This window comes from Netta rufina (genome assembly GCF_964035555.1).
Source record: "Netta rufina genome assembly, chromosome: 10".
Taxonomy (NCBI): domain Eukaryota; kingdom Metazoa; phylum Chordata; class Aves; order Anseriformes; family Anatidae; genus Netta; species Netta rufina.
Genome location: NC_140133.1, coordinates 15,473,559 through 15,499,827, shown reverse-complemented (window position 1 = coordinate 15,499,827; position 26,269 = coordinate 15,473,559). Strand labels below are relative to the sequence as shown.

General features: G+C 45.9%; 1 protein-coding gene across 1 annotated transcript; it reads left to right on the top strand.

Annotated features, from left to right (window-relative positions):
• Positions 1-337: 337 nt before the first annotated feature.
• On the top strand, positions 338-2,331 carry FEZF2 (FEZ family zinc finger 2; the record flags this gene model as incomplete). The annotated part of the gene is made up of 4 exons (XM_084292968.1): positions 338-1,123; positions 1,249-1,383; positions 1,490-1,622; positions 2,069-2,331. 4 exons carry the CDS (start codon positions 338-340, stop codon positions 2,329-2,331), a joined length of 1,317 nt encoding a protein of 438 aa, XP_084149094.1.
• Between the last annotated feature and the right edge of the window lie 23,938 nt (positions 2,332-26,269).

Below are 26,269 nucleotides of genomic sequence, written 5' to 3'. Positions count from 1 at the left end.
CTTTTTTTTTTTTTTCTTTCCCTTTTCCTTTCCTTCCCCCCCCCCCCCCTTTTTTTTTTTTTCTTTTAAATACTAACAAGGTCTAGCTCGCATGTTACTTTAGCGCGTTCCGCTTAATGAGCAGTAATCTGGTACCCTACGTGCCATTGTTCTGGGATATGTTCATTTGAATGTAAATAGGGAGGGGGTGCCGGTGGGGGGGGGGGGGGCGGGAGAGGAAGGGGGGGGAAGAACAAGGTGCTTATTAAATTGATTTGTCTCCTGGCTTTTCTGGAATGCAGAGCCGAGCGCAGGAGCGAGCGGCTGCTCACCCCGAGTCCCCGGGCGGCGCAGCGCCATGGCGAGCTCGGGGTCGCTGGAGACGGTCATGCCTTCCTCCTGCCCCCGGCACGACGGCAGGGCCGCCGCCGCTAACCCCTCCAAGAGCCTGGCCTTCTCCATCGAGCGGATCATGGCCAAGACGTCGGAACCCAAGCCGGCCTTCGAGCAGAGGCAAGGCGGCCCGGGGCCGGAGCCGGAGCCGGGCAAGAAGCCGCTGAGCCTGTGCTCGCCCCTGCCCTGCGTGATCCCCATCCCGCCGCTGGGCTACGAGGTGCCCTCCAAGACTCTCCTCAACTACTCGGAGCTGTGGAAGAGCAGCCTGCGGGGCGGCGGGGGGCTCTGCAAAGCCAACTGCGGCGTGTGCTGCAAGGCAGAGCTCGCCCTGGGCCAGCCCAGCGGCCGGCTCATCAAGCCGCAGGTCATCCACCAGGCGGGGGCCGTGCCGGCCGCCCCCCGCTCCCTTTACTACTTCAATTACCTGGACGCCGCGTACCACCCGGCCGACCTGCTGCACGGACAGCTCTTCCCCGCCGGCCTGCTGGGCGCCCCGCCGCCGGGGGGGCTCTCCGCTCACCAGAAGCTTTTCCTGCTGGAAAACGCCAAGCTGGCGGGGCTGGCGGCCGAGAAGCTGCCGCCGCCGCCTCCCCCCCTGGCGCACAAGGAGAGGCTGCCCGGCCACCTGGACCAGGTGATGAAGGAGGCGGCGGAGCGCGGGGGCCCCCCCAAAGGCCACGCCAAGCTGGGAGGCGGCGGGGCGGCGGAGGGCAAGCCCAAGAACTTCACCTGCGAGGTCTGCGGCAAGGTAAAAAGGGGGTTGAAAAGGGTTCCCGGGGGGAGACGAGGCTCTGAGGAGAGGGATACGGGGAGGTGGGAAAGGTGTGTCCCCCCCTTCAGGTCCTAACCTGGCCGTGCCGGCGCTTCCCGCAGGTGTTCAACGCGCACTACAACCTCACCCGCCACATGCCGGTGCACACGGGGGCCAGGCCGTTCGTCTGCAAGGTGTGCGGGAAGGGCTTCCGCCAGGCCAGCACCCTGTGCCGGCACAAAATCATCCACACGCAGGTAGGTGGGGGGCAGCCGGGCCTCGGGGGGGGCGGTTACCCCTCCCTCCCAACCCCCTGCACCCCTCCCCGCAGCCCCCTAACGGGCTTCTCGCCCCCCGGTGCAGGAGAAACCCCACAAGTGCAACCAGTGCGGGAAGGCGTTCAACAGGAGCTCCACGCTCAACACCCACATCCGCATCCACGCCGGCTACAAGCCCTTCGTCTGCGAGTTCTGCGGCAAGGGCTTCCACCAGAAAGGTGAGCCGGGCCGAGCCGGGCCGGGCCGGGCCGGGGTCGGGTCCCCTCGCCCATCCTTATGGGGACGAAGCGGGGCGAGCCCTGCCCGGCCGGGGGATGCGAGGGGCGCGGGCCGAGCCGCCGCCGCCGCCGTTCCCAATTACTTTCTCCCCGAGCCCCGGGCCGCATCGCCAGGGCCCGCCGGCGGCTCGGCCCTATAAATGCTTTTTAAATGAGAGGTGCCGGGCCCCGGTCCTAATCCCGGGCCCTCCATTTGCCGCGGGTCACCGCGCCGCCCCTGCCCCTCATTTGTGCCGTGCCGGTTGCGCGCTGCCCCGCGGTGATGCGGAGCGGCTTTGACAGGGGGCCGGGGGGGGGCTGGGGGCCGCTTCCTGCCGCCCCCCCCTCACCTGTGCGCCCGGGCACCCTCGGGTAACCCCCTCGTCCCCCTCTCTCCTCTCCCGCAGGCAACTACAAGAACCACAAGCTGACCCACAGCGGCGAGAAGCAGTACAAGTGCACGATTTGCAACAAAGCCTTCCACCAGATCTATAACTTGACTTTCCACATGCACACCCACAACGACAAGAAGCCCTTCACGTGCGTCACTTGCGGGAAAGGATTTTGCAGAAACTTTGATTTAAAGAAGCACGTCCGAAAGTTGCACGACAGCGTCTCCAGCGCGCCGCCGCCGCCGCCCCGGGACCCTGCGCGCAGCGGGCAGAGCTAAGGGCCCCTCTCGGCCCCGCTCCCCGGGCCAGCACTATTTATCCGAGCCAGCCTTTTGCTTCTGTCTCTTCCCCAGCGAGCTCAGCCGCCGGCAGCCATCGGCCCCGGGCCGCAGCTGTACATACGAGGAGCCCCCCGAGCTGCAGGAGGGGCCGGCGCCAGGACAGCGCTCTTTATACGTGTCTGTAAATCTCCACTTTAAATGTACGCTCGAATAAGTGAGGAATATATCTATATATCTAACCTAGCCCGGGACAATAAACCGGCCCTTCGTAGGTGTCTCATTTCCCTCCTCGGCCCCGGCTCCGAGCCGGGAGCGGGCGGCACGGCGCTGCCCGGGCCCCCCAGGAGCGGCGGGGAGGGCCGGGGCGCCCCCCGAAGGGCCCGGAGCCCCCCCGAAGGGCCCGGCTCGCTCCGGCGTGTTTCGGCCGCTCCCGAGTGCCCGTCCTTCCCTGCATGCAGATGAAACGATCTCACGCTTGCTTTCCGAGTAATGACCCAAATTAAGAGAGAAAACACAGACCCTTCAAAGCGCATTACATTAATCTAATCACTCCCAGCAGGCCTCAGAAACTCTTTTTGATCAGAATATGGATAATCAAGCACTTGGATTACACTAAATATCCCCTTCTCGGCTCCCCCCTTCCCCTACCTTTAATATGCAAGTGTCTATTCCGGCCACGTCGTTAGGAACAATATTATCCTAGCGGAGAAACGAGACCGGGGTGGCCGGGAGCGTGCGTGCTGCTGGGGCCGGGCTTGCCAATGAAGAGGGGAAGGAGCGAGCCCCAAGTGCCCGGGGACGCCGTGCCGGGAGCTCACCTCTCCCCGCTTCGTTCCGCGGCAGGAGGCGAGGACAAGCGCAGCTCGCCGCCGAGCGCACGGACGGGAGCCGACCCCTCGCACCGCCTTTTGGGATTCGTTACCGGGCGGCGACGCTGGAGCCCAGAGGGCTTGGCTGGCCCCACAGACCACCGCGGGGCTTTCGTCCTTGCTCGGCTTTGGGATTTTGGCGGTGCCAAAAGTTAGAGTTTTGACGCTTCGGGGGCCGGGTGAGGCGCGGGAAGCGATGCGCAGCGAGCCCGGCACCGTGGTACCGTTTGTTGGGGGGAAAAAAAAAAAAAAAAAAAGAGATTTGGAGAGAGTTTCGGGTTAAAAAGGAATTAAAAAAAATAAGCAAGCCCCGTCGCCGTAAGTCACCGCGGTTGGGGACCTGGGAGGGGGCTGATCCGTCCCCGAGGAAAGGGGCTGCAGCTCGACCCCAAGCAAAAAGCGGCCGCCGGGACGGAGCGGGGCGTGCGGGGGGCGGCAGCAGCGCCAGGGACCCCCGGGGGGTGCGGGAGGGTCCCGGGGACAGCGGGGTGTCCCCCACCCCCGGGGCTGCGGGACGGGGCCGAAAGCCGAGGAAGAATGCGGTTTTTTTTTTTTTTCGGGGTTTTCGCTGGTGTTTGCGGAGCTGTCGGAGGGGCGGCGGGAGCCTCTGCGCAGCTCGGCGCGCTCCAAAGGGCAGCCCCGGCCGGTCCTGGAGGGGGTTTTTTGTCCCCTCGGCCCTCCCGGGGGCGGCGGGCAGAGCTCCCCGGGCCGGCCGGGAGGGGAGGGGGGAGCCCTGCCCGCCCCCCGGCTCCCCGCACACACCCAGGCGGCGGATGGCGGGGGAGGGTGGCTCTGTCAGACACACACACACACACACGCCAGAGACTCCAATTATCCTCTCCCTCACAAGATGTTTCTGCTGTCCACGACTGCTCACACTTCAGCACTCTTGCCAGCAAGCCTCACTGCGAGCACAAAACCCGCACGCAGCCCCTCTCCCGGCGCCGCAGCCGCGCACACGACAGATTGAGCCGTGCCGGTGCCTCGGGGGGGGCTCGGGGGGGACGGGGGGCTCGGCACGGCTCGGCTCAGCCCGGCACGGCTCGGCCCGGCTCGCCCAGGTGCGTCCCGGCGGGGCCAGGCACGGCGCCGGGCACTGGGAAGCGACCAAGCCAAAGGCAGCTGCGTTGCCCTTTTCCCTGCACTCCGCTCTCCAAACGTCTGAGCAACCAGTTTGCTGCTAGAAACATGTTAATTGCCAACGGAGCTCATTAAGGCATGCACATGCAAAACACAGCGAGGGAGATTAAATGGACAAAAGCGCAATAATGAACTGTCAACAATCGAACCCATCTACACGACCAGGAGCACTCAAGAATGAGGCATTTAGAGGCAACAAAGGATTGTCTGGGACAGGAAGAAAGGACGACCTAGACTTTTGTTTAGTCAACACAATTGATTACAAATGAGAGATTAACAGGATAGCTTCAGAGTTTTTTTGAAGGAGGCAGAAGAGAAAAGTCCAATTAAGTGCACCGAATGTTAACTACATTGATTTCCACGGCCAGCCCTAGAGAAATTCTCATTAAACCATCCCTGGCGATCCCTTTTGGAAAGTAATTTGTCTCCCTGATGGAGCAGAGAAAGGGAGCCGTGTAAAGAGAAAGAAGCGCTAGTTCTTGGCACAATGAGCTTAGGAGACACACTGGAAAGAGCCAAAGGGGGAGTTAATGAGCATCTGACAAGCCGCTTGGACCCGGGCCTGGAGAGCAGCGCTGAAAAGATGGAATTGGCCAACAACTATTCTTTATATCAAACATAAAAAGGCCAATCTGAAACAGGGCTGCTCAAAGCTGGTGGGGAAGAAAAGAAAGGCCCCCGCCGGGGGGGTGGAGGGGAGAGAGGGAGCGGAGCGCAGGGGCTCAACTGCCCCGCCGGGCCGGGACAGGCGCTGCGGTGTGCCCGTGTTCCCCTGACGCCGAGCGGGGCTGCCCGGCCCCGCGGCCCCCCGGGGCTGTTTGCACAGTCCGGGGCTGTCCCGGCCCCGGCCCGGCTTGGGGACACCGAGGCGGCCGAGCCGGGCCGGGTTTTGGGGGAGTTTTCCCGTGGAGGAAGCGCAGCGGGGCCGGCTCCTGCCGGGGCACCGCGCCCCCGACCCTCCCGTGTAGACACGGCTGGCCCGGGGGCTCTTAAATCAGCTTAGAGCTCGTTAATAACAATTTTGGCTTAAGTCTGTATTGACTTAGCCTTAGGAATGGCTTAGCACTTTCGCTTAAGTCAACACGCCGGCTGAATTGACACATGCCTGCCCCAGCCCAGGTGCCCTCCTTCTCCTGCTTCCAGCCGCGCTCCCCGGGCTTGTCAGCCCCGTGGGTCGCCCACCGGGGTCCCCTGGGGCCTGTCACGCCCCCGTGTCGCCCCCCGGCCCTTTACATTGCACCCCCAGCCCCTGGCACCTCTCTGCTCCCTCCCGCACCTCCAGCTCTCCCCCTCGGCAGGGCCGGGACCAAAACGCCGTCAAAGCGCGGAGAAAGGGAGGGCAGGTCCCAGAGACCAGCATGGGGACGACAAACCCGAGCCGCCACAAAACTTGACTTCTCTCTTGCCAAGTTTTGTCAGGCTGAGGCGAAGGGCAGAGAGCAGGGCTACGGCCCCAAATCTCGCCCGTTTGTCCCTCCAGGTTTCGGTTTGGGGATGCGCACCGAGCAGCCGAGCCCCATCCCCAAGTCCCGCGAGGTGCCCGGCACCCTCCTGCCGCCTCCCTCCCCGGCGCCAGTTGCCAAGCTATTTCACAGAAATAGAAGCTTTCTGGTTTATAATCAGCCTCTTCCTTCTGATTCATTATGGTAATGAATTGAGATATTACCAACATTGGATTATCGCGTAACTGAATGAATCCAGCAAAAGCAAGCTGATTACAGAGGAAAACGCCAACCGTACCCAGAAACTTAACAAAAAGAAACGTCCGAGAAATAGGGCAAAGCACCTCAAGCCGGTTCAGCTCACCCCAAGCCCTGTTCCCAACTGATGGGGGGGGACGCGACCGTCTCGTTCACACACCGCCCCTTTCCCCTGCGGATTTACGGGTAGGTTTTCCACCTTCCCGGTTACTACAAGGAATGTTTCCCAGGAACCCAACTTCGCTTGCGAGTCCGTGGGGTTTGCAGCTCACGCCGCCAGCCCGAGCGCCCCAAAACGACCCCCGCGTCCCCCTATTGCCGCATGAGGCTCTGTGCCTCCAGAGCGACCCCATCCCAAAACCAGAAAACGACAGAGGGTTGCTCTTCCCCCTCCTTCCTCCCTGCCACACAGCCTGGGGCTGTCCTCACGCCGAGAGCCCGACCTGCAGCAGATCTGTCCCCGCAGCATCCCGGCCTCCGGCAGCTCCCGCCGGGCACCGCTCGGAGCACGGGGGACACCTGCAACATAAATGGGTAAAGAAATGCTAAGCTGGAAACCGAAATTACGTTTCCCAGCACCGCCGTGAGGCAGGTGCTAATTTACCGGGGCTTCAAGCTAGGTATTAGTCAAGGAGACTGTAATTTACTTACAGGACGGTGAAATTTTCTTTTTATTAATTTGCAATATATTTGTAAAATAATCTTACGGCAGCTGGCTCTGCTTGAATCTGTTTCAAAAGTGTGATGTAAATACCGTCTCACACTGTTCTGTAGCCTATTAGGGCTTTCTGGTAGGTGATACGACTGAGAGGAGAAAGAACACCACACATTTATTTTTAAGATCATCATCACTAGTGATAAAACTTATGGGAAGAAACGATCATACGTCCTATTTGTATGCAGTAATGACAAACGTATGCAAAGTAACTCAAACGAAAAAGATGCAGTTGGGAGGAAACATACACCGCAGATGCAGTTTAGGGCATTTTAAAGAGCTATTTCAACCATGTTTCAAAGAAGTAGCAAATTCCCAAATTAAATCACCCTATTTACTGCAAAGACAAAGAGCTCACCCAGCAGGAGAATTCCCCAAATAACCTTTCTTCCCCCCTTTCTCCCTACCTATATTTCCTTTGCAAGGGCTTAAAATTTCTCTCTATCCATATCTTGCTAGTAATCACGTATTTGGAGCAATTTAGCACACGGTTATTGTGAAACAATAGGAAGAGCGCAAATAATCCACCGAGGATTTATTACGTTTCAATTTTAAGCGATAAACTTCTGGGATTCTAATCTTCACTCAGCAGATTAATATTTCAGATCAGTGTCACGGGAAAATGACGGAAAATAAACAGCACACCTAAGCAATGCAGCTACCACCGGCGGACTCGCTGTTCACACACTTGGCTCCAGCGAGCACCAATTCACACACAACTTGTCCGTGCAATCTAACACCAAAATCCAGGAGTCGGTGAATACAAGATCAAAGCTTTATTTCAGCCGTAACACATTATAGCAATGGATAATAATCCTTGAGCAAACAGAGTATTACAGTAATGAAGATCTTAGCATTACAAATATGTTAAAACAGCTTGCATTTGGGGTGGTATTTAAGGTCAAGTTGTATCTGAACACAACTATTAAAATATTATGAAACTTACCATTATGGAGTAAATAATGTTTTCTTTCAGACATAACCTCTCAAACTACATCCCATTTAATATTTTGTCTTATTTTTCAGTATCAACAAGCTCAAATTGAGCACCTACATCCCTGACTACACAATGTGAATGAAAAAGGAAGGAGGAACCATAAACTCATCTTTAATCTAGCTCCCAACTCCTGTGAAAACATGACCTCGAATAAATGCATTCAAGAGGATACTCCAGTAAGTGTCAAATATCGTGTCTCTAAGCCCTTCTATTTCACATATACTCTCAAATGAAATTAATAGGCTTCAGAAAGATTCTGTGGAGTAAGAAATTTCTTATCCTAGGGAAAACTAACATGCCTTCTGCTACTGCCCCCACAGCCAGAATAACTGAGAAAGCAAAAGCTGGGGAATGTGATGGTAGAGGTGACAAGATGGGTGAACAGGCTGTGCTCCTAGGCTAGTACGGTGGTTACTCATCTGCGCATAAACCTAAAAAAGGGTGATTAATTAGCTCTTCTTCTAAGATACTCGAGCATTAACTTACATAAAGGCAAAGCCATTTATTTCCCCCACTGCTCCTCTCTCAATTGCTTTCCCCCACCCACCAGGAGAGCACGACAAGCAAGAGGCAGGACCACTGCAGCTTATGCACACATACACACTTTAGCACAAAAGGGCAAGCAGCAAGTCAAGAATACGGAGTAACGGGTTATGTTATAAAGGAAAAAACATTCACCCAGGAATGGGTAGGAAACTACATATGATTAAAAACAAACAAACTGGGACGAGGTGGGGGATAACTGCACTGAATTTGTATTTTTGAAGTAACAGCTTTGACTCAGTGAAGGATACCCATTCAAGATCTCGTTTAATGCCAGTATTAAACCATATTGGTATCAATCAGTTTTTTGTTCTGTTGCTTTGGGTTTAAACACGCTTAAGCTAACATTAAGGTGCTTTCTCAATTTTTGTATCTATACAAAAGGCAGGTGGCAAGCTAGCTCAGTCACAGTAGAAGTTGTAGTAGAAGTTGTGCACTTGACAGATGTAATGGGAGACACCACATAATTATGCACCCTGCTGCTGCTTGCCCCAAGGTCTGTGACTAATCAGGACACAAGCTTCTACCTTAGCGGCTCTGCTGTATGCCTCCATGCCCTACTACGTTGCTGCTTTAGTCATATGCAATTGCATTTATTTCACTCAGCAGCATTTCGCTTTTCTGGGCATGTTCCTATATAATTTTCATTGCACTACCTGTCCTATTGCTTCTACAACTATAGCACAGAGGAAAAAATAATTTCCTTCTTTGAACAGAAGACAATTTGATTTTCATCTTCACCTCTCAGCCCAATACAACAAAAAATATCAGAAATACAGTATTGATTATCTAATAACGTTTGATACAATTACCTTCAAAGCACACTTGTGACTAAGGAAAGTGTTTGTCTTCACTTTCACAGCAGTTAAACAGAGGCACAGCAGCCAGACCAACTCTGCCTGCAGGTGCCTTCCACTGCACACCATAAAATCCTCCTGCACCCAGCTGCCATGCCCTCACAGCCCACACTTTGCTTTCCTTCCATGGGAAAATCAAAAGCAGCAAGGAGATGCAAGCATCTGCATTGTGTCCCAGTGTTTAGGCGGAGCCCAAAGAGATAAAGACCCAGATTATTCACACGTAGAAAGTACTTAGGGGCCCAGATTTTAGTTTAAGTGATTTCCCTTTGGATGCGAAGACCAGGATGAGTCCCAGTCTTTGTCAGCAAGTAACTGCTCACCCATCCCTTTTCTGGGAGGGGGGCACTGCGTGTGTTTTATCCTTCTTGTCTGCTCAACTGGCTCCAATTATTTCCTTTTTAAATTTGAGCTCTGTAAGTCTGAGATACATACACATTCCCGCTAAATCAGACCGAGTACCACATTGTGATCTTACAGAAGAAAATATTACCAAGTTGTCTTTGTGACAGAACACTGAGTAGGTATAAAATTGCAATGGTCTCTCTGCCAGGTTTTTTTAAGCTCTCTGCTTGTAAGATGAAAGCCTAATTTGATATTTTTGTAGTTATATAACAGTTCTAATATTTTGTGACATTTTGTATTGTGACACTATAGATGAAATTGTCATCGGACTGACACCCTTTACTGTTTATTCCTTAATTACAACTGTTAACAACACTGCAGAGAAGCGTGCTAATCTGCCATCACATATTATGAAAACAACGTTATTGTTACAAACACCAACACCCACTCAACAGGATATTTCTAAGATGGCAGTTTCTGTAAAAACTTATCAGTTTAATGGACACTTCAATAGAAAAGTTTTAAATGAACTCTTAATATTCCCGTTGAAAATGTAAAATCATTTTTATATCAGAGATGAAGTTTTTATTTATTTATTTTCGTGTGAGTGATACTTCAGCTAATTTAAATTCAGACAAAACTGAGTGCCTACTTTCAGGAAGACCACTGGCTGCAGATGTTGGTCCTTCGAGGCTACCCAGACTTCCTATAGTTTCCGGCTGGAAGTCTGTTCTCCAGCTCTGACTGGACCATGAACTCCCCACCACCTGCTAATCAGTGAATAATTCAATTATGTGTAATTAAGTGAACACAGTTTTTAGTGCATAGATCTGAAGCAATCTGGACACTTATTAATGTTGCTAAAAACTACCTCAGTTTCAAGAAGTCCTTCAAACATCCCTAGTATAAAAATAATCTGCATCTCTGAGCCTAGTAAAATTAGTAATTACTATACATTGATACCCTCAGACACTGACAAAGGTCTTTTTTTCCCCCTCCTTCCTTTTCCAGGTCAGGAGGTAGGAGAATGTTGTGTGTAAGATTAAAATTTAACAGACTCCAGCTGAGGTTCTTAATGCAAAAGATTTTTTTTTTTCCCTAGACATCCTTTGCTTCAGAAGGGTGCAGTTCCTTCAGGCCAAGTCACACACCCAGAAGAATCTTCCACTGAACTGGTACTTTAAAAAGCACACATGCATGAATAGTGAAAGCTGCATAGAGTTAGCTGACTGTACAGTCAGAACTCACCAATACTGCACCTCTGTAGGAGGATGCTGAGGAGCGGTTCAGTGGCTGAGAAAGAAAGTGTTATCTCCGAGACTTCTATACGCTTGGGTTTTTTGACACTTGCTGCAGACTACCTTTCTGCTTGCTTCTTTCAAACTTTTCATGCCTAAGTAAGAGATCTCACTTATAGATTGTCAACATAAAGAAAATAGCACTAAGAGCAGCCTAGGAGTAGCAAAAAATAGCCTAGATATTTGTTTACTTTTTCTTGTCTTTAACAACCCATTAGACAGGAAATATAAAGTAGGCAGCAAGAGGCTGGGAAAAGCAGAAACGGTTACTGGAGCAAGCTGTAGAAGCAACGAAAGTAGCAATTGCAAAAAAAATCAGGGAAAGCAAAAAGCACAAATTCAAGGTGTTCTTTCTACATCTGCTGCCATGAAGGTTTTTACACAGATTTCTAGTGCTAAACTGGGACTATTCTGACGCAAAGAGCCTGCCTCCCCTGTTAACAGTGAATTCCTCCCTTCTCCTTGATCCACAAAGAGGCACACAGCACAGATGACTAGAGTGAGGAAAGATAATGTATGAATTTGTCTTTACTTCTCACACTTATGCGGAAAAACAGAGGGTTACAAATAACCTAAGACTTTTCTTACACTGAGAAGTAATCACTTCAGTGCGTTTCTTAACCAGTGTTTCTCACTTTTGATTTTAAAGTCCCTTCATGAAGGATTGCTTCTCTCGTTGTAAGGAATGCTAGTCTAAGCTCTCCTAAAGCAAAAATAACACTGTTTAAATGTAAAGTGTTAGGCATGAGACAAAAGCAAACCCTCCAATGTACCTCATTTTCATTTCATAAGTAATGTACATTACAATTTAGTGATATGTTTTATTATATAACCTGGACAATCTTGCACCACTTCAGCAGGAAGTTACAAAACAAAGTCAGAGTGTTTAATTTTGTGAGTCTTCTTCTGAGTAGCTTAGGTTCTGTTTTGTAGTTTTCAGTTTCTTAAAACCAACAGGAGCTTCTGCTCTTCCTAAAAGGAACTGTTCCCACTTGGGAAGAGACTCTTCTACTGATGCCCAATAGAGAGTCTGAGAAAGAAAAAAAATCAACTTAACTTAATCTGCACCACATGTTTAAAAACAATATAGACAGACAATGAATTATTAAGTCTTGCCTTATGAGTGAAACAATCCACAAAAGAACAAACTTATGCATGAAATTTCAAGTCTCTCCTATAGCACAGAACACCACCAGCCTGGAAGGATTTCATTCTGTATCGTGAACTGCGAAGTGACTGAATATGCCCTCTTGTGGTAAGCAACAGACTAGTTTAAATCCCCACCACAGCTTTAAGAAAAATACTTTGTGACTGTAAGCTTTTCCAAATCACCTTTCATATTTAAATATATAAGTCAGTGACATTAAAATTCTAAAGTGGAAAAAAAACGTTTAATATTATAAACAAGGAGTGCTGCATAAATTCCTTTTCCTGGGAAAGTTTGCAATAAGGCAATTAATTGTTTTGAGTAAAATTTATGTGCTAACCCACTAGGTTACTATTCAAAATAATAACCAGTATTTGAATCATGAAAGGAAAAGAGGCTATATGGTTATCTTGTGGTCGGAAAAAAATCTGGTTTATCTAACTCTTCGCATTACTTTGTACCTCTAAGTAAGAAACTTGACTTCCATTTTATTTGTGGAATGGAAATACCATTCATGATTTGTGGTGTCAGCATCCTAAGGATAACTTGGTTGTTTGTAGAATTTTGAAGAAGAAATTGTAAAGTGCCACCTCCTCCTCCCTTCCCCCCAAATACTGTGATCAGGAGCTGGATTAAACCAAGTATAGGTATTTTTAGATACCTATGCTCATTCAGAAAAAAAAAAGTAATTTATAGTAGAAAACATGTACGGTACATATGTATTAAACCTTTTTTTTTTTTTTACTTGTTTAAATATATAACGTAGAAGTAGTGTACCACAGAACTGAACATCTCTCTACAGAGAATTAGATTCCTGGCTAATCATTCTGATCCTTACATGTAACTCAGATATAATTACAGCTCTTGCAGATTTACAAAAATATTTTCTTCAACAGATTTACTCAAAGAATCTTTTTTGACAAGCATATGTGCTGTCACACAAAACTACTCTGACTTAGCAAGCTGGGGATCCATTATAGCCATAACTTTCAAAGTATATTAATACAGACACATAGATGGCTGAGTGAAATATGCTCAGAAGTGTTTTGGAGCAAAGCATGCACCAGAATTTTGAACCATGAAAGAAAGTTTTCTTTTTTCTACTATTTATAGCACTCTGCACTAGAAGTATAAAAAAGGCTGAAATAGGATCTTCTGCTTCAAATAGTAACTCCATTCTCTCTAAAATTCCACCACTGCTGAAGAGCACAGATCTCTGCAGCCATCAGCAATTGCTCTGCACTCTCCAGTGTGCATAGACTTTGGTCTATGTCCCGTAAGCAGCTTAGCCACCTAACACAGGACAGATAGAAGCAAAATTGCCTAGTCCTAAACTGATCCAGGCATCTATAGAGGTGCCTTGAAAGTCCTCTAAGAGTCTAGAAGCGTTTCTGAGCACTGCCAAAACAGGCTCAACCAAGTAGCTTGGCATCTTTCTCAGCACGATTCAAGACACATAGGTATCTATGATAAATGTATGCTTTTTTTTCCTAAAACCTCTAAAAAACACTGACAGCATTCTGAGCACGTACCTTGTGACAGTGACAGGAAGCCATTTACAAAATACAATGACAAACTTTTAACAGCAACCAAACCAAGAAGTGATGTCTCTCATTTAAGTAACAGCCTAAGTATTCAAACACTTGCCCAGCAGGTGTGAGAACAACATACAACACACCTCTCCTCATCCGCTACAATTCATGCCTTTTCCATCCTTTGACAGCGCCCTAGCACCCAGATCAGCGTGGAGCATTCTGTATTGCCTGTGGAAACTAAACCACCGTGCAATGTTGAACCCACAAACTGTTGGTCCAAGAAACAAGCAGGAATCTGATTCAGTGGCCTCGTGGTTGGATGCTTAGTCTGTATCAGAGCTGTGTCCCTATATCCATTTCCAGGACTGCTCCTGTCCTCTTTATTCATTCATCACTGCATAACACTGAGAAAACAGTCCTTAGATCAGGGAACTGAAATCGGTATGTTGGATCAGGACAATACTCAGCTCTCAGGCAACGATTCTTCAAGATTGCTTAAATCATATCCTTTAAGGATATCCTTAAATCATGCTCCAGGGACTACAGGTGAGAAGCAGAATTCCTGGTTTAGTGCTACTTTCCCTGAGATCCCGTACTATCTGATAAAATAACTGAAGTAAAAACTTCTCTGTTCAAGTTGATCAACTGCTGATTCTGAAATGTCAAGCTGACGCTCTGCAGCATACCCAAGAACATATAAAACAAAGTAGCACTGACATAGAGTAGTCTCTATACTCACAATATTCAATTTTTAGTATTTTTCATTTTAAATTTTAAGTTTATAAGAACCTGAAAGCTGCAAAAATATTTCCACCACAATGCTCTAGAATCTAGGGACCTTGCCCCTGAAGTTAGGTTCAGCTTGCTGCACAGTACACAGGCCTTTGGCTATACCAGTCACTGGATTTTAAAATCAATTATTTTCACTTTAAGAACATGCTTCGGGGGGGAAAAAAAAGCAAAATGTTTCATAAACAGCAAACAAAAAGACAGAGTTCTAGGACTTACTTCTAAGTTAACAATATCAGGATGTGGAAGTAAACACATTCTTTCTTGCAGCTTTTTTTCTGCTGCTTCTATATCCTAAAACACAGGCAAAGCACATTTAAAAACACTCTGGGAATATTAAAAGGATAATACTCACATAAAGGCATTTAAATTAATTAAATGAACATTAAGCTTAAACAGCATTCACATAACAACACTGGAGGTTCAAACCTTTACTTAGTCATTCTGAAATCCAGCTTGTAAGAATGATATCCTATGGTTTCTAAATATGTTCACTGTAACTTTCTGATACAGGAATACATTTTATTACTGCACAAGTCTGTTGCTGTATAACTTATTCTCCCTGGACACTGGTATAAATTACAGTTAAATTCTGTTCTCTGTAACTTATGAAAATGGGGGGGAGATGACACAATAGTTTGCTCTGTGCTGCATGGAAACTGAAGTCTGTACTTTAGCTACTGTAACTGTAAAGTAACTAGGCAAATTGTGTGCAAGATCTTTACTCCTCAAGACAAAGATGACTTGCTAATATGCATGCATAACATGTGCACAAAAATGTAGAGCTGCAGCAAGCTGTTCACCAGACAAACTTGGATGACAATGCACATCACATAGCTTTCTTACAAAAATCAGTATTTGGGTTTCTGCTTGTCCAGTGGATGCGTGCTGGATTCACAAAGGCCTAAAATTTTAAAACTGCAAACAGCAGCAACAAACAAATAAAAACACCACCCCAAATTAGCCCCCCTCCCCTTTTAAAGTTCTGACCCATCCTTGTGGGCTTAGTTCCATACCCAAACATTGAAGAGATTGAGTGGTGGGCAGATGAAGAGAGACAGAAAGGGACGTGGGAGTGGGGTGTGAAGAAGCCAAAGCTGAACAGAGTGGAGGGGGAAAGAAAGTATAGCAGATGGCAGAGTTGGGAGCAGAGAGCGGGTGTGAAGAGTACAACAGAAAAACTAAATGAGAGAGGAAATTCCCCAAAGGGACTTCCCAAATATTCACCACCACTGCCGCCGAAAAGAAGAGTGAGATTCTGGAGGAGCATATCCACAAGAGAGACCAAACACGATTACTCGCATTGAATAATAGCCAATCTGAATATATCAAAAGCAAACAGCGCTCAACTCAAGTTTAGTTGGACAAATATGGCACAAATTCAGTCAGATATGATTAATAAAAACAAAACACACCCTTACTGCTAACTCAAGTTCAGTTTAGTAATACAGATGCACTTGGTTCAGTCACTCTACGATGTTCATCTTAATTCTATTTCATGAACTCTTTTTACACCGTGACTATATTTGTAATAACTTTCAGGAGAATCTTATCTAGGTAAAACTGTTCCCCCCTTTCCTGCAGGGAAGGGCACATCCTTGCAGGAAGCTAAGGGATGTCTGAGAACAAGCAAGCTCGGTCTTGGATTTATCCAAATCCTGGCAAGTAGCAAGTGGCTGCCTCTTTTCAGGTGAGAGAGGAGTAAAAGGGAATCAACTTAACTGTGGGGGAAATGTGAACAAAACTGGAAGCAGTTTGGAGTCATAATGTCAAAACAACAGAAGACAATACCAAATTCATTAACCTAAGTAAGGTATTTTTCTGTTGCATGTGCTTGGAGCAGATATAACCTCAATAGCACCAAGTGAAGCTCTTATCAGCATGGCTCATACCAAGCCTGGAGAAGTTATCACCATACTGAAGAGCAGAATCAATCACTTAGGTTCATTTCATATCCTTCCATAGGACTTTCCCCCTTTTGATCCCCTTCTTCCTAATTCCCATAGAAATTCTCACAGGAAGGAAGACTATCAATTAAAATCGTTATTTTTTTCATCCACTCAGTTAAGGCATTGGAATGTTTATGGTGACAGGAAATTAATGCATTTCAGGCAAAAAAAGGAGACAGCAGTTGTGCATATATGTTTAGTAGAAAAGGTCACTTTGGCATAGCCTAGATATTGGACGTGTCTTTTTGTTGCTCACTCGAGTTTGTATGTTGTGCAGTCTATTGTCATTCAGAATACTGATTTAATGACAGACAGTGAACAAAATTTTTGCTGGAAGGTGTAGTACGCTTTAGAAAATAACTAAGATTAGATGGCACTTCTTTCATGTCTCTGCAACTGGTAAACTTTGTAGGGAAATGAAATCCCCATCATCAATATAAAAATAAATACATCAGCAGCGTGAACTTCGGAAATAAAAGCAGCAAATTTAGTATGTCACAGCATAGAGGAAAAAAAGAGAGCATCTTACAGCGCTTTCCCTGAAACTACAAGGACTGGAACAAAAACAGTTCAAGACCCTTCCCTAGAGGTAAAATGGAAGGCATGACACATGCATCACTTTTAGGGGACCAAATTCAGCTGTCACTTATATTGATAACAGCCTGGCTGAATCCCACTTAAATAATTCTAGAATTGTATGATGTACAGGAAAGCAAATTCAGTTTAAGTTACCTATATAGTCAGTACCACTAAATAACATGAAATAGAAAATAAAGCATATGCTATAAGATGGTGCACCATAATACCAAAAAAAAAAATCTAAACACAAGAAATGTTACTGACAAAAAAGCTCGTAGGTTAGATTAGAAATTCTGGTTGAATTTCTGCTTTTATGATAACACTATATGGGCACCAAGTGACACAGATTTCTCTGATCTATAGCAACCTAATTGCATCAATAAAATATTCTGGTAATTATGTTAAAATGCTGAACAAGTGCTTATAATGCTAAAATTTTAATTAAAAAATGTTTAGTTCCCTGCTTCCTACCGATTAGAAAATTAATTTATTTTGAAATGCTTTCCTGTGCATAAATACCAACTAGCACAGAGAAACAAAAACGTCTTTTGCTATGATCACATACTGAAAACAACTGATTTTGCTTACATGCAGAAAAAAAAGAAATGCAAATAAAAAAATAACACTTCATCATGTCCATGTATTTTTGAGTAGGCCAAATCAACAACTCTCCACATGGTAACTGTGAAATGTACAGTGCCTGGTATCAGGAACAATATTCTGAAGCTGGCACATTAATCAGTCTTGTTTTCAAGCTTCTCATATATTATTCTGCATAGATTTTTTTTCCTTTTCTATTCTGTTATCAGAAAGCATCTGCAGGAATGCATGCCTGTTAAAACCAGTATAAAATTAATAGATTTAAACTGATTTATGCTACTTTATCCTGCAACAGAATTTGTTTTGATACATATGTTTTTGCTTTTTTCCTGTACAAACACCAACATTTTTGACACTTGAAAGGAACAATTTTGAGGATGTGACAGAAGATGGCAAATATCTGTGTAACTGCAAAAATATTTACACTCTGTATATGTCTAAGCTATTGTTAACATTTCCAATACAACAAGCTTTCAGCATGCAGAAATATATCTTGCCTTTATTATGTTTGTCTGTGTATGTTAGCTGAGACTGCATTTGTAAGATACAACTTGTTTATGAAAAACTACATATGTGAAAAATAAATCTATTTTAATTATAAAATGCACATAGAAAAACATTAGTTATACTAGGTGAGATTACTAAATCAGTCAAACACGAACTATGGAACAAAGAAATAAGCAACCCATCCCCTTCTACCCAGCCTCCCACTGAAGCACCCACACTTGTCTGTACCCACAGAGGAGTTTGATTGCCCCAGCTCAGTCTGCAGCAGTTTAGCAGAGCCTAAGCTGCAACATCCTCCTCATCACACAATTGGTAAGAAGAAATCCCACATTGTGTGTTCTGCCTCGTCTGCCACTCCCTAAATATAGCTGCCATTTAAATACAAAGAGCACTTGCTTCAGAATTGTACCTAGCTGAAATGTGAACGTTTTTAACCTTCACTAGGTTCTGCATGAAGAAACAAAATCTTTGAAGGTTCAAATAAGTCTTTATTTTCTATAGTAAAACTTGAAATTTCAAGAGATAAAATACACGCAACTCAGATGCGTAAGCGAGGTGCTGCAGAAGAGGTTTCAGCATTCTAGGCCCTGCCATCAAACTCACATATTTTAATTGCTAGTTCTCAAACATCCACTGAATTTACCTAGGAAACAAATCTTGCCTAAATATGATAACTGGTACGTAGAACAGCTATTAACATTACTAACAGTATCACCACTAGGAAGAGCCAGAAATACCAAACACCACTTTTACAGACTTGCAGGTAAGATTCTTGAAGTCACTCTACACCTCCTTAAAGCCAGCATCTAACTGATCTTCTCCTGCAGCTTCACACAGCCAGACTGGGAAAAGTTCCTACCCTGGCTTAACAGCATGCTAGATTGGTCAGCCCCGATTCCCAAATATATCCCCATCTCTGGAACTGGGTAAAAGGTGTAAAGGTGCTCTGAGTCTGACAAGACTCAGAGGCTGTCTTAGGCAGACATCTATGTAAGCATGTGCTGGATCTTTATGTGTACTTTAAAGAAAATAGCAGCAGCTGCCACCACGAGGCTCATATAAGAAGGGCATGTAAAACAGGTAGTGGTGTCATCAGATAATAGAGACGTACTTTGGGTCAAGTTTGAGAAAAGGAACTCTAATGATAACAATGGAGCAAACACTTTCTTTTTTCAGTTCTGAGCTACAAAACTACGACATTTCAATTCAGTTGCAGAAACTTACATTTAAAAGTGCTGCATTCCTTTTACGAGCTGCATCAGCTGCTTGAGTTTGCCATGTCTTTTTAGTCTTTTTGTCTCCTAGATAAGTCTCCATCTGCTGTAGCAGCACTGATCTCTGAGACAGTCTACAAAGGAAAACATTTTGCTAAGTGGGTAGAACATTTTGCTCAGGAGCTAGAAAATAACCTTTTTACCTTACCCAGTTTTCTCAAAACTATGGGGCTAATTAAGCCGGCTGTAGGGTGGGTGTGCTGGGGGATGGAAAAGGTACAGGCAGACACCACCTGCTGTGCTTGCATGAAGCTATAGCATTGCAACCAGCAGTCCTCATATGCTAAGGTGCTTAGAAGCACCGAATCTCTCAGAACAGGAAAGACAGGGTGGGTTGGGGTGACTTGATCAGTACTACTCTTGCTCATCGGCAAGTGCTAATTGTTATAAGAAAAGCAGATTTTTCTGAATCATTACTGTATTCGCTTCACAGTCTGAATTTACAGGGCAACAAAGAAGCAGTTCTGTAATCGAGGCACAGAGTGACAGAAACCAGCTAAGAATTCAATGGCGATAAGAGGTTAAAGAGAGATCTTAAACCAGTACCACCACTGGAAGTCAAAAACCTCATCAATCTCAATACTCATAACAGCAGTCAAGGATGCTAATTCCAGTAGTTCATGAAGGAAGAGTGCCACCTCCTGGAACACCGACCCCTTGTTAAATACTGCTGTGCTCTCTAAAGGTACGATTTGATGCTCACAGGATGGCCGGGGAGACCTCCTAAAACCACAAGGCAAACTGCCCTGAGGCCGGCCATGCCATTGAAGCCATTACTTACATCTCTTCATGTCTTCTAGCAAGGTGAACCTCCTGAGCCAAATAGGATGACATTTTCAGGTTGCCTGTCCCCGTTTATCACTGTATTAAAGGAAAACCAAGTGAAATTCAGGTTTTCCAAAGACACAACACGAACATTTACTTTTCAGTAGTAAAGCACTCCAAGTTAACAGTTGCATGCACAATATTTAGATAATTTATCAGCTCTGTAAATCAAATCTGCTTATAAATTTTAATGCCCACCACAAGACACTGTAGTTTGAATACACACACTACTAGTGCCCACAACACATTTTAGGAAAATCTTGTGGAATTCTAATACTTTGGGGTAACTCAAATTTGACTTTCAGGTTTCACATTTAGCATTAAGCGGTCCTAAGTTTCAGTTGCTTACAACCACACGCAAACTAAGTGCTTGTGTAATTTGTGTATTACTCCTTAAAATAGCGATTTCTGGCTTCTGTCATGTTACTCCAAACACAAAGTTGGAGTTTTAATTAACGTTTATAGCAACTTCTCACAGACTCAGTGCCTTGTTCATAGGGCAATAGGGGAAAGTACTGACAAATAACTGAAGTTACTAAGCCGGATTCATTTTTGAGCACTTGAAAAAATAGGGAAAACCTTGAGCTCAGCTCTTCAGTAAGGCAGATGACTGTATGGTAGACATAGCAGTAGTAGTACAGCAGATGACCGAATATAAGGTTAAATTCTTTACAACTTCATGATTTTTTCGAGGTGTAAAGGAGATCATGTGCCCAGTCCACACCCAAGTCAAGAACCTACAGCACTTTTCAGAGGGCTGGAAGCGTTTTACAGCCAATTAATAATTTCCCCCTCAGATGTGACCACGTTTCTGTCATGGAAATAAACCTAAAGAGGAGAAACCACCATATGAAGGGTGGGAGAAATAAAAGATCAAGAGATTTGACCATTTAGGGGGCTCTGACAGAGGTTCACACATAGCTTTGGAGCAAGTTATTTACATGAGGACTGCAACTTAAACAGACACCGCCCTGTGGCGATGCCTCCCGCCCCCCCCCCCATGGCCCTCTCTCCTCAGGAGCTGCCCTTGGGGGGGGGGGGAGGGGGAAGAGGGAGGGGCGCCCAGAATTGGCGGGAAGGGCGCTGCCTCAGGGGGAGCCGCCCCTACCATTAGGTAGGGGGGAGGATCCGAGAGCCCGTCGGCATATGCCACTCCGTAAAACCGCGGGAGGGGAAAGCGAGAAACAAGGGAAAATGAGAAAAAAAGCCCCCAAACTTCGGTTACCTTCAGCTTTGGCGGCTTCCAAAAGCGAAGCAACCACCCACCATGGCCTCCGCGACGCCTCGGCCTCCCCCCTCCCGCTGCCATGGAAACGGCCGGAAAGGCGGAACCGCGCTTCGACACTCGGCTCCCCATTTGACTGGGGGATAGGAAGAGTGACAGGGGGCGAGGGCCAATCAGAGACGGCGGGCGGGCTGAGGGGGCGGTTCCGAGCGGTCGCGCGGAGCGCCCGTTATTGCTGAGGGGACACTGAGGCGGGAGGGTGTGCAGATCGGGTTGTCGTGTGTCGGGCGCTGTCCGGCGATATCCACCGAGTGAAACACTCGGCAGCAGTTTCAATAAACTTTATAGACTTCGCAGCCCGAGTATGGCAAGGAAGAGCGAGCCCAAAAGTGGCACAGAGCGGTTGCTGTGGGCTAGCATTGCCTGTTCCTCAGGGCCTACTCATCCCGGCGCCGGGATCTGTAGTGGCGTACCTGTGTGTTTGAGGCAAATATTACTTGTCTACGCAAGGCGTAGCGTCAGATTCTTGGCCCAGAAAGCATACTGTAAATTACAGCCAGATTCTTGGCATGGGATTTCAAGTCCTGTGGTGAGAGCTTGCCCTCTGCCTGAGAGCAGAATTTCTTCCACGCCTCAGAGCTCGGAGAATTGCTGAGGCGGATTTGGCCTTCTATTCAAACCTCTGACTAAATGTACTTTCTAAAAAGGCCCGATTATTCTACTTCTTGTGAACATCTTTAAAGAAAACAAACCGGAAAATTGTGAGCCGAAGTACATTTGAAAGTACATTTTTTCTTCACTTTCTGCATTGTTGCCTGATAGATCAATGCATGTTTGAAGGTGCAGGTTATACCTAAAAGTTGCTCTGAAAGAGCTCATCTTCACTGCCTTCTTTTAAAACATTATCTAACCCTTTTAAGATGCCTTATGGCAGGCCTTTCTGACTGCTAATCGGAAGGTTTTTGTTCTGATCCTTCAGCTCTCTTTTTTTTGTTCCCTAATTTTATATTTCTGGAACAAATTCACATTATTTCACTTCGTGACATATAATTAAGTAGAAATTCTTTAATGTACTCATCAACTTTCTCCTGCTTATTGCAGCATTCAGGATAACTAAAAATCTTCATTTTATTTTTTTAGGGTTGTGATTGTGGGATTATTCTGGGTTGTGCCTGCGTGCACGAAGGGAGGGGTCTGGGGTGCCTGCGAGCACAGTGGGAGGGGTCCTGGGTTCCTGGGTGGGACACTTTGACACTATATAAGATAAGGTCACGCAGTAATAAATTGGCTTACGGCACAGAACGCTGGTCGTTTTGTCCGTTTGTCCCGGGCTTTTCGGTCGGGTTATCCGACAGTGATTTGAAGACAAGACTTCCCAATAAATGAGATGGGGGAGTGGAGCCTTTCCTCATTTCCAGTGGCTTGAAAAACTGATAGTTCCACCAAGTTTAATGGCAAGCCTAAATGTTCTGCACGGTCTACGTTGAGCTACACCAGCTGTCCTTAATGGCAGTGATCTTTCTTGTAGCATTAAATGGATTTCAGAAAGAATGGAGACAAACTGAAGTTTGGTTTACATAAACCATTACATACGCCACTTGTAGACAGTGCAAAGAACATTTTAGTTAAGCTGCAGCTACCATCAGTTGTTCAGCGTTGTGGAAACATGGGCAGGATGGAAAACGAAATTTCTTAATGACTACTTCAAGTGACTGGGGGATGAGACACTCAATAAGTCATCAATAGCTAATGAGCTATAAACTTTGCATTTAGTTTTTCAGTATTAATGTTCTTTTTCAGCCTAGCCTGTTTTAGTTCCAAACTTGTCAAGAATATCATCTCTAAACTTATTTTTAAAAAGCAAACCGGCAGCAACCAGCAGCAATCCCCACAGCAGCCTGTTTTGAATAGGTGGAGCGCGAACAGTGAAGGCCATGGGGGTCATTGCCGAAATGGGGCTGTATAGACAAGAGGGACTGACAAAAGGAATAAGATACCTTCATATCTGAATGTGCTGGCACCTAACTCTTGCTTGGCAGCAGCCTTATGTAGGAGGGTTAGGCATGAGAGCTTTTCTCCGTAGTCTGTGAGTGCCTAAATACAGATTGAAGACTTACTGCTAGAACTGAAATTGTGGGCATTGTGACCCGAGGTTTTTCTTAACCCCCCCAATTTGGTTTTGCTCTGAAAAAATTGAGGATTTTTCCAAGAGAAGTTGGTGGATTGTAACGCTAGGTGGCACTTAAACACAGCTAACAGAGTCTCTTCAATCTTGCAACACAAAAACAGTCAAACACATTCTGTTCTAACATGCAGTTAATTATATCCTCAAAATGATGTCTTGGATTGATATTACTAAACAAACATGTATAAAATGTAATTACAGACAAGTGAAATAAATACTGTAGGCTTATAATTGCAAGATATGGGGTTTTTTGCTTGTAATATGCTACACACCTGTGCGTAGTTTATATAGCTAGTATTTTATTTTGTCATTTTTGCTAACATTTAGAAGGGCACAGTTTAGCTTTATGTGCTTTTATTTACTGGTACCAATTTGTGCCATATGTCAGTTAAAAAAAAAATAAAAAAAGAATGTTTTTATGTATTTGGATTTTAAGACAGGGGTACTTATAACGGAAAATAATAAGAAAAGAGTTTTTTATACAAAAACATTTCAAAAACTTTAAAAAATGCATACATGGTTTTTATTTTATTTTATTTTATTTTATTTTATTTTATTTTATTTTATTTTATTTTATTTTATTTTATTTTATGATTGCTTTTCTTTTCTTTCTTTACTTGCTTTTTTGGCAGTACACCTGTATTGCTATAATATCTTTATAGCCATTTGGAGGTCTAAAGTCCATCTGTTCATAAACAGTCCTTATGTGATATCTTTGGTAAAATATACCAGGCCTATGGGACAGTCCGAGAGCTATGAAATCCCATCAGAATAGCTCGTGGTCATCACCCTGGGTTCTGGCAGTTTCTCTTATCAGCTGGAGAAGTGGGGGACAGCTGGCGGCATTTCAGACAACCACACAAGCCCTGTGCGAAGCTTCTTGATGTTACCTCAAGCTAAAAAGACGAAGATGTGCAAGGAAATGTCCTCCCAGTGAAGGAGCAAGCTGATAAGGCATCAAACCAAAAAAGTGCAAAAATTACCTTGTTCCTCTTCCCCTCACGTTCCGATATTCAGGGAGCTGCTCTCAGCCTGGCTGTAGGCAGGGCCCATCTCACTCTGTTCAGGGTTACAGTGAGTTGGCTGCACCGCAGGAGAAAGATCTGAGTTGAGCTGACACTCATAAATGGTTGGGCAACCCAACAGCACATCCTTGTATTGCCATTTTGTTATTTGGCAGCTGAATACGTGTATCTGCTGTGGGAAAGACTGGTACGGGCATCAACGTCAAACGCTTGGTTGAAAGAAAATTGCCAATGTGGTGCTGTGTGCTTAGACAAAGCAGTGTGAGCACACTCATTGGAATCGCCCCCAGACATCACGACACCCATCTGAGGTGATCCAGAACCCAAAGAGCAGACCAAGATGTGGTCTGTGCGCCAGATGGATGCACCGCAGCTGCCAGCAATCTACAATTGTGAAGGAACTTTCTCAACGTGAAGCCACCAAAAAATGTCAGCTTCACACCTGGGAACGTGATCTCCTCACTGCAGGGTTGGAAACGAGCACACATGCCCAGCAGCTGGTGCAAAAGTAGTTGGCCAAACTATAGACAGTTGAGTCAAGTTCTGAACAAGAGTTGGAAGGGCTGGGGAAGAGGAAGAACCGATAGCTGTAAGAGCACAGAGCTGGTGGGACTCCAACCCAACTCCAACAACTCTTCGTGTGCTCTTGAAAGTGCAGTATAAAAGTGCTGATCAGGCCAGGCCTGGCCTCGTCCAATGCCAAAGGAAAAAAAAAAAAAAAGGTTGTAGGAGAAGGGCAGAAAGAACAGAATGTTTTCTTTATGCTTCAAGTAGCGATAAAAACCTGGCAAATAGGATGGACCAAAGATAATCAGCATTCAGCTGAAAATTAATCTATTTATTGATTTGTTTGTTTGTTTTTGAGAAAGATCCTTTAGGTTCTGGAAGTGTCTTTCCAGTAGTAGTTGATGTGAAATATGAACTAGCTTAGACAATACATGAGAGTTTACTGATGTACCCATTCAGTATTGTCAAGGGGATACGATCCATGCCCCAACAGGTGATTTGCATCTGTAGTTTCTATGCCATAGCTACTTCTTTTTGAAGATTTCAAGAAAATGGTTTGGCCCTTGAGTAGTAACAATAAGCCTTCTGTTTAAAAAAAAAAAAAAAAAAAAAAAAAAAAAAAAGAAATCCACAGACCTCCACTGACTTTAACAGATGTACAGGTAGAAGAATGTTTTACATGTAATTATAACAACTATTTATAGTAATTAGCTTGAATTTAATTGCTTCTCAGCATGCTAAGATAGTAAATTACAGCTTTATTTCAAACAACTCCTGTTGTCTGTTTTTCTTAAACTGAACACAGGAAACCCAATAAAAACAAACACGTGGAGCATCACCATTCCCGGTTCCTGTCTCAGTGTGTCAAACAGGGATGCTTCGCTTTGATCTTACACGCGGCACTTCCCTCATCCATGCAGAGGATCCAACCTTGCTTCCCTCAGCACTGAAAGCCTTCTCCTCCTAAGAGCAACGGGAGACCACAGTGAGATTACCCTGAAACAAGCTGGTGCCTGCCAACCTTCACGTGAATCCAGTCTTGGGCAGGCACCGCTGGCTCTTCCAGCCATTGTCCAACTGCTTTGGGCAATAAAATTGGGCAATAAAGCGGACTCCTTAGCATGGTGTCTGCCCATGCCCTGGGACTTCCCCAGACACCAGCATTCATCCCTTTGCACCGGGTGCACAAGTCAGCATAGAGCTTTCATCCAGTGCAAGTAATGTTGTCGCCATCTGGTCTAACAAAGAAGTTGTCTTGTTCTGTAATGGTGGTACATCTACAGAAGCAAAAAATACTCTGAATTTTAAAACATGCATTTATGTG